This window comes from Chiloscyllium punctatum, chromosome 16 (assembly GCF_047496795.1).
Source record: "Chiloscyllium punctatum isolate Juve2018m chromosome 16, sChiPun1.3, whole genome shotgun sequence".
Taxonomy (NCBI): Eukaryota; Metazoa; Chordata; class Chondrichthyes; order Orectolobiformes; family Hemiscylliidae; genus Chiloscyllium; species Chiloscyllium punctatum.
In genome coordinates this window covers 7,730,451-7,745,994 of record NC_092754.1, presented here as the reverse complement: position 1 = coordinate 7,745,994, position 15,544 = coordinate 7,730,451, and the positions used below count along the sequence as shown (strand labels likewise).

The 15,544-nt window shown below is 45.6% G+C and overlaps 1 protein-coding gene across 1 annotated transcript in view; it reads right to left on the bottom strand.

Moving 5' to 3' along the window:
• Positions 1–15,544, bottom strand: part of eno1a (enolase 1a, (alpha)) — a 72,070-nt gene that overhangs the window by 28,321 nt on the left and 28,205 nt on the right. The window contains 2 exon segments of the mRNA XM_072586149.1: positions 1,171–1,304; positions 3,299–3,368. Coding sequence (XP_072442250.1) covers positions 1,171–1,304; positions 3,299–3,368 — 204 coding nt within the window.

Genomic DNA, 15,544 nt, shown 5'->3' with positions numbered 1-15,544 from the left:
CCATAAGGTTTGAGCGTTGAGGTTCATACCTACACTGCAGAGGCTGCTTTGTTGGACTAAACTGCAATTGTTCTGAGTCTACCACTGCTTTAACAAAGGGAGAATATTGCCTGGTTCTTTGGTGTTCCAGTATTTACATATTAATAGACAGAACCAATCTTTTTATTACAGCCTTCAAAAACAGTTATTTCATTCTGTCCCCTCAGTCTCAATAGCATGTGTCTGCTGATGGTCAGTGTCACATCATCATATACAGCAATATACCATGAAAATATTCTCTAGCATTAAGCTACACAACCCATTCCAATCCTGTCCACCTTAACGCATGGAACTAACACTGCACCACTTGCTTCCCAGACTCTGGAAGTGCTTAGCTGGGAGTCTCTGTGTACAGCGTGAAACAGCTATTCTCAAGTGGCATAATTAGGAGGAAAGAATTAAACTACTGAAATGAAGAATTATCTATCCCTATCCTTCAATCAAGAGCTTGGCAATGTTTCTGAACTTACCCCAAAGGAATCAATCAATGCAACGTTCCTTTTGGCAAATGGAGGTCATATTTCACTGGATGGGAACAGTTCTCAGCCTTAATTGAAACATCAGTATTTGGTTACTTAAGTGCCCATAAATATATGCCTACATGGCCCAGCGCAATATATACAGTGTGCTGCACTTGAACAGGGCCTTGGGGTCCTCAATAAATTCTTAATGAGCTGTAACACAAGGTTTTTGTAACACGAGACAAGGTCTGGATACCTCAACAGCTACAGCACCTTGTAATTCAGGCTAATCAGCTTTCCTTTGCATGTGTACAAAGGATCTGGTACTGGCAAATCACGGGCAAAATCTAATAGAAAACGCTTACTTTCAAAATCTCTGATCAGCAAACTGCATTTTGGCAATTGGGAGAGTCAATAAATCTACAACGACCAACAGAGCAAACTTGGTGCACAGTCCAATCCAAACGCAGCAGCGATGTTGCCATCCCATGAGGAAGGAAACGGCCAACAAGTGGTCGGAATTGGTGGCTCTGTCCCTGATGGGAATAAAGACTTCACCAAAACAAAGGAACCCCAGCTCCCTCAACAAAGTGTGGAAACCAACTTGCTTTGCAGAACTGCAGAAAACCATCTTATAATTGTTCAAAACTGCTCTGAAGTGGAGACTTACTGGAACAGGCAGGATGACCTGTGTGTTGCCCGCAAGATGGGAAATGTGACGATAAAGGGGCACTCCTTTCTCTGCAGCTCCAGCTTTACACACAGCCAGCGAAACGCCCAGAATAGCGTTGGCCCCATATTTAGCTAAAATGCAAATAAAAACTATCACAATTCAGTTCACAAAAAAAACCCTGTCTCCCTGGTAGGTGAAGGTGTTTGTGTAGTGAATGCTTTAGTACAGCAGGACCCAGGTTCAGTCTCAGTTAAGGAGGGAGCAGGGTACACTTGCTAAATATAGCTTTAAAACCTGGCAAGGCTAAACTGCTACCTTGCAGCCCTTGCCAATGGATTTGTGTGAATGAATGAAATGGATCAGTGGTATGCCACATCCTCACATTCAAATGGCATATTCCTATTCAATATTGAGTCTTCGTTGAAATTACATTGTAATCTGTGCGTTTGTGAAAACATAGAAGGGTATGAGAGGTGGAAGGAGAGTTTCACATGGTCCACACATTGCCCACCTCCATAATTAGATTATAGGCCACGGGTTTAGTCTGGATTAGTCAGGTACTTCTTAAAACCAACAGCTGCCATTATCCAAGGAGGGATTTTAACCACAGGAATTGACCAATCTAGCAACAATCAATGTGGTCTAGTAGTAATGGTATTGGACTAGTAATCCAGAAACCTAGGCTAATGTTCCAGGGATAAAAACAAAAATTGCTGCAGAAACTCAGTATCTGTGGAGAGAAAACAGAGTTAACGTTTTGACATACATGCTGAGGACAGAGTGGGAGATAAATTAATCATAGCGTTCCCTGGTCGTTATTTTAGTGCTTCAGAAAGACTCAGCACAAGCTGGAAGAATAGCATCTCTTTTTCAGCTTGGGGACCTTGCAGCCTTCAGGACCAACATCAAATTCACTACTTTTAGGCCTGAACATCATCTTCTAGGTCATACACCCACCCTAGGCCTTGTTATCACATGGGCTGCTTTCAGCACAGCCAACCCCCTCTCACCCTCTTATGGTTCCTCTGATCAGCTCTTCTCCTGCTCTGATTTACCATTATCCATCTCTTTGTCTGACGAATAGCTGTTCTCTCTCTCTGGGCTCCATCTCCACCATCTGTGCTCTTTTCAAACTCTTTCCCTTGTCTTCACCATATATACCAACTTCCTACTAGAAGAATCACTGGACCCGAAACATTAACTCTGCTTTCTCTCCACAGATTCTGTCAGACCTGCTCAGTTTATCCAACAATTTCTGTGTTTGTTTCTGATTTCCAGCATTCACAAGTCTTATTGTTATTCTAATATTCTTGTAACATGGGTTCGAATCCAATCATTGAAGATCAAGCAATTGATTTTAATAAAAATTTGGGATAAAAAGCCAGCCTAATGCTGACCACATAATCACTTGATTCTTGTAAAAACCCACCTGGTTCACTCATGTCCTTGAGGAAGGGAAATCTGCTGTCCTTACCTGGTCTGGCCTACACGTGACTCCAGATAACAATGTAGTTGATTCAAAACTGACCTCTAGGTGGTAAATGCTGCTCTAGTCAGCAACACCCACTCCCATGAACCAATATTAAAAAAAATTTGTCTCACGATTTCATTCAGTCTTGATCAGATGTTTGACCACTCATCAGAGATCAAACTCCAGTTTCAGAATGGATCCTATATAATGAAAATCTGAATTTATATTCAACTTCCAATGTCTTAATTGATTAAATAGACTTGTCCCATTCCATCAGGAAGGACCATGTTGAATTTAAGAATATCTCAGGGACAAATAACTTCAAAACTCAAGACTGTGTGCAGGTTTGTCCACCTGTGGGACATGGATAAAGTTGGCACCTACCACTACCTTTTGACGTAGACCCTCATTGTACATATACGGATAGCCTTTTGGCGAGACGTTGAACTAGCCTCAAAAATTATCAATTAAACACAAATTCTATTTCGCACCCATCATTCTGTGAGCTAAAGTTAATTTGCTGGGAAGGTTGATTTTAAGAAATTGCCCTTAAAAACTTCATTCCAGAAGAAGGCATAAAATTGCATGAGTATATTAGATTTCCATTGGCGTAGCAGGCTTACTGAGACCTGCCTTAGAAACATGCACACCTACATTTGTTCTCTGTGCCATCCATTGCCAGCATCAGCTTGTCAATTTTCTCCTGCTCGATAACATTTACATGCTGTAGGGAAGGGAAACAAAAATGTCAGATAAGATGCAACTGCCTTCCACAGGTGATTAATGAAACCTGGTTTTGGATTAAAAACAAATGAAAATTGTAAATGAGGTGGGACACAGAAGAATTACATTTCACCAAACTCCACTCCAAAGATTAGACTCAATCAAAACCAACACCTTAATGAGTCAAGGCATTGATTGCTCAGAACAATAAAGCACATATCTGGTTAGTTCAATTGGTTGATCAGCGGATTCACAACACAGGGTGGTACCAACAATATGGGTTTGATTCCTGCACTGGGCTGACATTACCACAAAGGGTATCCCTTGCCTGAGGGGAGATGTCTCTTTTAATGAGAGAGGTGCCCTATCATCTGGGGGAGTTATGGTGACTTTAGCTTTAAATTAGAAATCATTAGAGAATATTGTGGGAAGGGAGGTTGAAATAACTCCACAGAGGCCAGTATCCCATCACCAAGTCTCCCTTTATTTACACGGGGAGAGTCCTTGACACAGATCCAGCTCCCTCAGAGCCAGCTCTCAGAGTGAACAGAACCTCTGACTCTCCTGTTTTTTTTTATGTCAGTCTCCTCTCCTTTCCTTAATACAGAAAAGTGGAGAATGTTTCAGTCTCACTAATCCAGCTCCCTCAGAGGCAGCTCTCAGAATGAACAGGGTGTCAACACTCCTGTTTCTGACAGTCAGCCTGGGCTCCCTCATTGGACCGTATTAACAGCCCCAAACAGGGAACTCATTCTCTATAAGGGCCACTTGGCTGACATTGTTGCAATCACTACAGGGGTAGGGAAGAAAATGGCAATGGTGTTCAATTGATGGCATAATACAGAGTAGTTTTCTGGTTATTCTTAAATCATCACACCTACCTCCTTTTCATTCTCCTCATCTCCCACTGCGAATCCCACCCACGATTACAGCAATGAGATGCAACAAGAGTAACCCACCCTAACCTGGTTTGGCCTGCATGTAACTCCAGAATTGCAGCAATATGGTTGACCCTTATTGACCTGTTAAGGATTGTGGGCCAAAGGTCCTGTTCTGTGCTGTACTTTTCTATGTTCTATATTCTATGTCTCAATTAAGTCACCTATCAATCTTCTTTTCTCTAATGAAAACAGCCTCAAGTCCCTCAGCCTTTCCTCATAAGGCCTTCCCTCCACACCAGGCAACATCCCAGTAAATCTCCTTTGAACCCTTTCTAAAGCTTCCACATCCTTCCTATAAAGCAGTGACCAGAACTGTACGCAATACTCCAAGTGCGGCCGCACCAGCATGATATTGTGGTTCCGAAACTCAATCCCTCTACCAATAAAAGCTAACACACTGTATATCTTCTTAACAACCCTATTAACTTGGATCGCAACTTTCAAGGATCTATGTACCTGGACACTGAGATCCCTCTGCTCATCTACCCTACCAAGAATCTTACCATTAGCCCAGTATTCTGCATTCCAGTTAATCCTTCCAAAGTGAATTACCTCACACTTTTCTGCATTCTCCATTTGCCACCTCTCAGCCCAGCTCTGCAGCTTATCTATGTCTCTCTATAACCTATAACTTCCTTCATCACTATCCAGAACTCTACCGATCTTTGTGTTATCCGCAAATTTACAAACCCATCCTTCTACACCCTTATCCAGGTCATTTATAAAAGTGACAAACTGCCGTGGACCCAAAGCAGATCCTTGCGGTACACCACTAGTAACTGAACTCCAGGATGAATATTTCCCCTCAACCACCACCCCATCTTCTTTCAGCTAGCCAATTTCTGATCCAAATCGCCAAATCACCCTCAATCCCACGCCTCAGTATTTTCCTTGACCTATCACCTTTATCCCTCCCCCACTCACCTATTGTACTCTATGCTACTTTCTCCCCACCCCCAACCTCCTCTAGCTTATCTCTCCACCCTTTAGGGTCTCTACCTTTATTCCTGATGAAGGGCTTTTGCCCGAAATGTCGACTTCGCTGCTCCTCGGATGCTGCCTGAACTGCTGTGCTCTTCCAGCACCACAAATCCAGAATCTGGTTTCCAGCATCTGCAGTCATTGCTTTTACCTCATTGATTTTAACCCTACTGCGAATCCTCTTGCAAGGATGCCTGCCTTGAAGAAGTTTTCCTCCTCTCCCTACAAGAATCTCAGGGAGTCCCTCTCCCACGGCAACTCCTAGGTCATTTCCTCTGCCCTGAAGCTCTTCAACCATGTTGTGAAACAAACTCGCTACCACAGCCACATTTGCTTCCTCAGTGCCTGCCTCCGTAACCAACTCATCCCACACAGACTCCAGACTACCTTTAAACCAGCAGAGTTCGGACCCGAACAGGACAAACAGTACAGACTACAGATTCAAAAATACCAGCAACAGTTCTCCTTCAGGATCCTTCGCTCCACGCTTGCAGCAATGCGCCGGCACCTAGCCTCTCTACAGTCATCCCTGCCTCAGCTGAGGGCCACACTCTCTCAGAATTGCAAAGGACCCACTCTGTACTACATCCTCAGGAGAATTCATACTCTCAGCAAACAGTATTTCAAATCCATCTCAAACATCAAAAACTGTCAGTACAACAAACTTTTATCTACCCACCCCCATAACCAGCGCTCCTCAAACATTCCAGAAGATTCCCCCGGCCTCTGGAACTGCTCGGACGCCATTAGCCATGCGGTTGGTACAACTGCCACCCCCACGCTGATTGATAATGTCACTTCCGCCCCATCATGGCCACTCCCACAGCCACTTCTGCCCCTGACAATTCCTCATGCATCACACGTGACATCACTTCCGCCCCTCACATCATCGCTCATGTCACAGGTTCAGAGACTTTCGCCACCCCTACTGCCGTGTCTACCACCACTTCTGCCCCCACTCTCCTGCATTCTGCTGACATGCCCCCCACATATCCCACTGTCACCATCCCCGATCCCCAGAACCCTGAGGGGAACACCACCCCTGCTCATGACTCCACCCCTATTCCCCCCACCATCACACCCGCTCCAGTTACCGGCTCTGCCCCCACTCCCAGCTCCACACCCACACCAGATCCCAGCTCCCAACCCTGCCGCGTTTTCACCATCCCTCCAGACCTCCCCCTCACTGAAGACGAACTCTCAGTCCTCAGCAAAGGACTCACCTTCATCCCCCTCCATCCATGCATCAATGAATTTAATACACGCTGTGACGTCGAACACTTCTTTCGCCGCCTCCGGCCTTACTTTCACAATCAGGATTCCCGCCCACCTTCCGAGGACCCCTTTGCCCACCTCCAACACACAGCATCCACCTGGGCACCCTGCGCTGGCCTATTACCTGCCCTCGACCTCTTCATTTCCAACTGCCGCCAGGACATTAACTGCCTCAACCTGTCTACCTCCCTCCCCCACTCCAACCTCTCACCCTCACCATCAAGCCAGCAGATAAAGGGGGCGCAGTGGTAGTCTGGCGCACTGAACCACTGAAGCCAAATGCCAACTCGAGGACACCTCTTCCTACCGCCCCCTCGACCATGACCCCACCCCCCATCACCAAACCATCATCTCCCAGACCATACAGAACCTCATCACCTCAGGAGATCTCCCACCCACAGCTTCCAACCTCGTAGTCTAGGAACACCGCACTGCCTGGTTCTACCTCCTTCCCAAGATCCACAAGCCTGACCACCCTGGCCGACCCATTGTCTCAGCATGCTCCGGCCCCACTGAACTCATCTCTACCTACCTTGACACTGTCCTATCCCCCTAGTCCAGGAACTCCCCACACACGTTTGAGACACCACCCATGCCCTCCACCTCCTCCAAGACTTCCATTTCCCTGGCATCCAACACCTCATCTTCACCATGGATATCCAATCCCTCTACACCTCCATCCGCCATGACCAGGGCCTCCAAGCCCTCCGTTTTGTCCTCTCCCGACGTCCCCAACAGTACCCTTCCACCGACACTCTCATTCGTTTGGCCAAACTGGTCCTCACCCATAGCAATTTCTCCTTTGAATCCTCCCACTTCGTCCAGACCAAAGGGGTAGCCATGGGCATATGTATGGGTCCCAGCTATGCCTGTCTCTTTGTTGGCTATGTAGACCAGTCGATCTTCTGTAATTACACTGGCACCACTCCCCACCTCTTCCTCCGCTACATTGATGACTGCATTGGTGCCACCTCGTGCTCCCGAGAGGAGGTTGAGCAATTCATCAACATTCCACCCTGACCTTAAATTTACCTGGGCCATCTCTGACACCTCCCTCCCCTTCCTGGACCTCTCCATCTCCATTAATGACGACCGACTTGACAATGACGTTTTTTACAAACCCACCGACTCCCACGACTACCTGGATTACACCTCTTCCCACCCTACCTCTTGCAAAAATGCCATCCCGTATTCCCAATTCCTCCAGCTCCGCCGTATCTGCTTCCAGGAGGACCAGTCCACCACAGAACACACCAGATGGCCTCCTTCTTTAGAGACCACAATTTCCCTTCCCATGTGGTTAAAGATGCCCTCCAACGCATCTCGTCCACATCCCACACCTCCGCCCTTAGACCCCACCCCTCCAACTGTAACAAGGACAGAACGCCCCTCGTGCTCACCTTCCACCCTACCAACCTTCGCATAAACCAAATCATCCGCCGACATTGCAGGAATTGCAAAATCTGCGCCCACACCTCCTCCCTCACCTCTATCCAAGGCCCTAAAGGAGCCTTCCACATCCATCAAAGTTTCACCTGCACATCCACCAATATCATTTATTGTATCCGTTGCTCCCGATGTGGTCTCCTCTACATTGGGGAGACTGGGCTCCTCCTAGCAGAGCGATTTAGGGAACATCTCCGGGACACCCACACCAATCAACCACACCGCCCCATGGCCCAACATTTCAACTGCCCCTCCCACTCTGCCGAGGACATGGAGGTCCCGGGCCTCCTTCACTGCTGCTCCCTCACCACCAGACGCCTGGAGGAAGAACGCCTCATCTTCCACCTCGGAACACTTCAACCCCAGGGCATCAATGTGGACTTCAACAGTTTCCTCATTTCCCCTTCCCCCACCTCACCCTAGTACCAAACTTCCAGCTCAGCACTGTCCCCATGACTTGTCCTACCTGCCTATCTTCTTTTCCACCTATCCACTCCACCCTCCTCCTTGACCTATCACCTTCATCCCTCCCCCACTCACCTATTGTACTCTATACTACTTTCTCCCCACTCCCACCCTCCTCTAGCTTATCTCTCCACCCTTCAGGCTCTCTGCCTTTATTCCTGATGAAGGGCTTTTGCCCGAAATGTCAATTTTACTGCTCCTCGGAAGCTGCCTGAACTGCTGTGCTCTTCCAGCACCACTAATCCAGAATCTGGTTTCCAACATCTGCAGTCATTGTTTTTAGCATTTTGTGTAATAGCCTTTTGTGGGGAACTTTATCAAATGTCTTTCTACTTGCCTTTGCAAAATGAACATTTTTAATTCCCAAAGTGGGCTTCTCACATCTGCTCACTCCCCCACCTCCCCCGCCTCCCTCCCCCCCAACTGTTTTGTGTCATGGGCAGTGTGACATACAGTCGATGGACTCAGTGATAAGCTTCATTGTCCACCAATTCTCTCAATTGATGGGCTTGCTACCCTGTCATAGTTTACACGTCTCCTCACACCCTCTGGTGGGGGTAAAATCATCCCACTCCATACTTGTTGGAATGCAGGTTATCACCTAGAAAGCAAAAGCATGTTTGCATTGGCGAGAAGGGAAAATGCTTCACATTGACAGTAAGTTTATTGCTTAGATACCTGTTTTGATGTGAAATCATAGGATCGGTATAATTCCATGACAAAAACTACTGCCTTAGTTACAACCAGAATGCATAACTTAGTACCGACTGCTCATTGTGGATTACACAACTACCATCACTTCTCAATTGTTCTTCATCTTTGCCTTGTCCTTTAATCCAGTATTTACCAACATAACATCAAAAGGCTGAGGTTTGGACCCATGCAGTATTAGATACTGTATTAGGACCTTGCTTCATTCAAGCAATAAACTAAAACCACAGGAATACTTATTTCAGATGAACTGTTGCATATTACAGACCATAACACAAATGGATAAAAAGCTCAAGAATGCACAGTGCTGGTAACATAATAAATCGAGAGCAAAAACAAGTGAAAAAAACTTCATAACCATAAAAAGTAGCAGCATCACACTACTGTTAATACTAAAATAATATTCATGGGAACCATGCACATCATTCTTATTTTAATGATGATCAACCAATTTTTCGACTGGGAGGTTAATTGTTTTAAAATCATGTGCACATTACGATGCATCACAGCACTCCAATAGTATTGAGAGAGCAAGTTAGACATATGGAGATATGAGGAAAGTTTCTTTAAAAAAACACAAATGAGCAGTTAGAATTTGGAAATGAACCCTGGATTGTGGAAACATATTCGATATGTTCCCAACATAATTCCCAATATGAAATTGATGAAGGAAAGAAATATTCATGGGTATCTGGGAAGGGTGAGGAACAGCAGGAGTAATCTAACTGCATTTCAGGAAAGCCAGCATTGTAGAATGGAGGGACCAAAATGGGGGCGGCACGGTGGGCTCAGTGGTTAGCACTGCTGCCTCACAGCACCAGGGACCCAGGTTCGATTCCAGCCTCAGGTGACTAACTGTGTGGAGTTTGCACGTTTGGCCCGTGTCTGTGTGGGTTTTCTCTGGGTGCTCCGGTTTCCTCCCACAATCCAAAAGATGTGCAGGCCAGGTGAATTGGCCATGCTACATTGTCCCATATTGTTCAGGGATGTGTAGGTTAGGTGCATTAGTAAATAGAGGATAGTAGGAACAGGAACGGGTGTGAGTGAGTTGTTCTTCACAGGGTCAGTGTGGACATAGAGTCATAGAGATGTACAGCATGGAAACAGACCCTTCGTCCATGCTGACCAGATATCCCAACCCAATCTAGTCCCACCTGCAAGCACCCGGCCCATATCCCTCCAAACTCTTCCTATTCATATACCCATCCAAATGCCTCTTAAATGTTGCAATTGTACCAGCCTCCACCACTTCCTCTGGCAGCTCATTCCATACACGTACCACCCTCTGCATGAAAACATTGCCCCTTAGGACTCTTTTATATCTTTCCCCTCTCACCCTAAACCTATGCCCTCTAGTTCTGGACTCCCCGACCCAAGGGAAAAGACTTTGTCTATTTATCCTATCCATGCCCCTCATAATTTTGTAAACCTCTATAAGGTCACCCCTCAGCCTCCGACACTCCAGGGAAAACAGCCCCAGCCTGTTCAGCCTCTCCCTGTAGCTCAAATCCTCCAACCCTGGTAACATTCTTGTAAATCTTTTCTGAACCCTTTCAAGTTTCACAACATCTTTCCGATAGGAAGGAGACCACAATTGCATGCAATATTCCAACAGTGGCCTAACCAATATCCTGTACAGCCACAACATGACCTCCCAACTCCTGTACTGAATACTCTGACCAATAAAGGAAAGCATACCAAACGCCTTCTTCACTATCCTATCTACCTGTGACACCACTTTCAAGGAGCTATGAACCTGCACTCCAAGGTCTCTTTGTTCAGCAACACTCCCTAGGACTTTACCATCAAGTGTATAAGTCCTGCTAAGATTTGCTTTCCCAAAATACAGCACCTCGCATTTATCTGAATTAAACTCCATCTGCCACTTCTCAGCCCATTGGCCCATCTGGTCCAGATCCTGTTGCAATCTGAGGTAACCCTCTTCGCTGTCCACTACACCTCCAATTTTGGTGTCATCTGCAAACTTACTAACTGTACCTCTTATGCTCGCATCCAAATCATTTACGTAAATGACAAAAAGTAGTGGACCCAACACCGATCCTTGTGGCACTCCACTGGTCACAGGCCTCCAGTCTGAAAAACAACCCTCCACCACCACCCTCTGTCTTCTACCTTTGAGCCAGTTCTGTACCCAAATGGCTAGTTCTCCCTGTATTCCATGAGATCTAACTTTGCTAATCAGTCTCCCACGGGGAATCTTGTCGAACGCCTTACTGAAGTCCATATAGATCACATCTCCTGCTCTGCCCTCATCAATCCTCTTTGTTACTTCATCAAAAAATTCAATCAAGTTTGTGAGACATGATTTCCCATGCACAAAGCCATGTTGCCTATCCCTAATTAGTCCTTGCCTTTCCAAATACATGTACATCCTGTCCCTCAGGATTCCCTCCAACAACTTGCCCACCACCGAAGTCAGGCTCACCTGACTTGTTGTTACCACTCTTCTTAAACAGTGGCACCACGTTAACCAACCTCCAGTCTTCCGGCACCTCACCTGTGACTATCGATGATACAAATATCTCAGCAAGAGGCCAGCAATCACTTCTCTAGCTTCCCACAGAGTTCTCGGGTACACCTGATCAGATCCTGGGGATTTATCCACCTTTAACCATTTCAAGACATCCAGCACTGCCTCCTCTGTAATCTGGATATTTTGCAAAATGTCACCATCTATTTTCCTGCAGTCTATATCTTCCATATCCTTTTCCACAGTAAATACTGATGCAAAATATTCATTTAGTATCTCCCCCATTTTCTGTGGCTCCACACAAAGGCCGCCTTGCTGTTCTTTGAGGTGCCCTATTCTCTCCCTAGTTACCCTTTTGTCCTTAATATATTTGTAAAACCCCTTTTGGATTCTCCTTAATTCTATTTGCCAAAGCTATCTCATGTCCCTGTTTTGTCCCCCTGATTTCCCTCTTAAGTATACTCCGACTTTCTTTATACTCTTCTAAGAATTCACTCGATCTGTCCTGTCTGTACCTGACACATACTTCCTTCTTTTTCTTAACCAAACCCTCGACTCCTTTAGTCATCCAGCATTCCCTATACCTACCAGCCTTCCCTTTCACCCTGACAGGAATATACTTTCTCTGGATTCTTGTTATCTCATTTCTGAAGGCTTCCCATTTTCCAGCTGTCCCTTTACCTGTGAACATCTGCCTCCAATCAGCTTTTGAAAGTTCTTGCCTAATACCGTCAAAATTGGCCTTTCTCCAATTTAGAAATTTAACTTTTCGATCTGGTCTATCCTTTTCCATCACTATTTTAAATCTAATAGAATTATGGTCACTGGCCCCAAAGTGCTCCCCCACTGACACCTCAGTCACCTGCCCTGCTTTATTTCTCAAGAGTAGGTCAAGTTTTGCACCTTCTCTAGTAGGTACATCCACATACTGAATCAGAAAATTGTCTTGTACACACTTAAGAAATTCCTCTCTATCTAAACCTTTAACACTATGGCAGTCCCAGTCGATGTTTGGAAAGTTAAAATCCCCAACCATAACTACCCTATTACTCTTACAGATAGCTGAGATCTCCTTACAAGTTTGTTTCTCAATTTCCCTCTGACTATTGGGGGGTCTATAATACAATCCCAATAAGGTGATCATCCCTTTCTTATTTCTCAGTTCCACCCAAATAACATCCCTGGATGTATTTCTGGGAATATCCTCCCTTAGCACAGCTGTATGCTCACCTTTATCAAAAATGCCACTCCCCCTCCTCTTTTGCCTCCCTTTCTATCCTTCCTGTAGCATTTGTACCTTGAAACATTCACTGCCAGTCCTGCCTCTCGCTGAATGTTTCTGTAATTGCTATGATATCCCAGTCCCATGTTCTTAACTATGCCCCGAGTTCATCTGCCTTTCCTGTTAGGCCCCTTGCATTGAAATAAATGCAGTTTAATTTATTAATCCTACCTTGTCCCTGCCTGCCCTGACTGTTTGACTCACTTCTGTTCTCAGCTGTACCCGTCTCAGATTGATCTCTTTCCTCACTATCTCCCTGGGCCCCACCCCCTCCCCCCTCCACCCCCCTCCCCCCCCCTCCACCCCCCTCCCCCCCCCCCTCCACCCCCCCCCCCCCCCCCTCCACCCCCCCCCCACCCCCCCCCCCCCCACCCCCGCCCCTTACTAGTTTAAATCCTCCCAAGCAGTTCTAGCAAATTTCCCTGCCAGTGTATTAGTCCCCTTCCAATTTAGGTGCAATCCGTCCTTCCTGTACACGTCACTTCTACCCCAAAAGAGATTCCAATGATCCAAAAATGTGAATCCTTCTCCCATACACCAGCTCCTTAGCCGTGCATTCATCTGCTCTATCCTCCTATTCCTGCCCTCACTAGCTCGTAGCACTGGGAGTAATCCAGATATTACTACCCTTGAGGACCTCCTTTTTAAATTTCTACCTAACTCTCTGTAATCTCCCTTCAGAGTCTCAACCTTTTCCTTTCCAATGTCGTTGGTTCCAATGTGGACAATGACCTCGTGCTGGCTCCTCTCCCCCGTGAGAACATTTGGCACCCTCTCTGAGGCATCCTTGATCCTGGCACCAGGGAAACAACACACCATTCTGCTTTTTCTCTGCTGGCCACAGAAACGTCTGTCTGTACCTCTTACGACAGAATCCCCTAACACAATTGATCTCTTGGAAGCCGACGTACCCCTCGTTGCATTAGAGCCAGTCTCAATACCAGAAACTTGGCTGTTTGTACTACGTTCCCCTGAGAATCCATCACCCCCTACATTTTCCAAAACAGCATACCTGTTTGAGATGGGTATATCCACAAAAGACTCCTGCTCTAGCTGCCTACCTTTCTTACCCTTCCTTGTTGGACCAAAGGGCCTGTTTCCAAACTGTAGGGATTCTATGATATCAACAGGGTACTTAAGAACAATAGGGTGTTTAGCATGCTTGCCTTCATTGCTCAGATGTTTGAGTATAGGAGTTGAGATGTTTTGTTGAGGCCTCTTCTAGATTCTGGTTACCCTGTTATAGGAAGGATATTACTAAGCTGAAGAAGGTTCAGAAAAAGATTTACTAGGAGGTTACCGGGATTGGAAGGTTTGTGTTATAAGGAGATGTTCGATAGACAGGACTTTTTTCACTGGAGCATAGGAGGTTGACGTATGACCTAATCGAGGCTTATAAAATCAGGAGAGGTATAGATAAGGTGATGGCAGGTGTCTTTTTCCCTAGGGAGGGGGATTTCAAGTCTAGGGCATATTTTCAAAATGAGAGGAGAAAGATTTTAAAAAGACACAAGGGCACAATTTTGTTTTTACACAGACAGCAGTTTGTATATGGAATAAACTTCCAGAGGAAGTGATGGATGTGGGTATAGTTACAACATTTAAAACAGAGTTAGGTAAGTACATGAATAGGGAAGGTTTGGAGGGATATGGGTCCAAGCGCAGGCAGGTGGGACTAGTTTAGTTTGGGATTATGGTCAGCACGGACTGGTTGGACCGAAGGGTCTGTTTCCCTGCTGTATAACTCTATGACTCTCAATGGCCGCAACCATCATTTTATATGATGTCCAATGGTGGTAATCCATTGAAAAATATGATCCATTTTCAGATCCTACATCTGCTATTTTAAATTGTCCTTTACAATGTCTTTTGAGTATTATTTTCACCAATTTTTAAATGACAGAATTGGAACCAATATCAGTGCAAAATAGCAAAGTTGCTCAACGCAAGGCAGCAAACTCTTCTTGTAGCTAAGTAAACAGCGAAGGGGTAGCATAGTGGGAGCAATGGCCTGGTGGCATTATTGCTGGCTTGTTAATCCTGAGGCGCAGGTAATATCCTGGGGATCTGGGCTTGAATCCTGCCACAACAGATGGTGGAATTTGTATTCAATAAAAATCTGGAACTCAGAATCTAATAATGACTGTGAATCCATTGCCTGATTATCAGAAAAAAATATCCTTCAGGGAAGAACACTGCCATCATGACCTGGTCTGACCTCCATGTAACTCCAGACTTACAGTAATGTGGTTGACTTTTAACTGATCTCTGGCTAATTATTGCAATAAATACTGACCAAGCCAGCGATGCCCTTATCCCATGAATTTAAAAAATAACAGGAGTTACCTTGACATTTGTCAACTTCTATTGTACCAAAGTGAATGCAAGTAAAGCAAGCAAGTGAAATGCCTTACAAGGGGGAAATGAATCAACTCAGCAAGACTTATACACTTATTGGTAAGGTCCTAGGGAGTGTCGCTGAACAAAGAGACCTTGGGGTGCAGGTTCACATTTCCTTGAAGTCACAAGTAGACAGGATAATGAAGAAAGCATTTGACACACTTGCCTTTCCTGATCAGTGCATT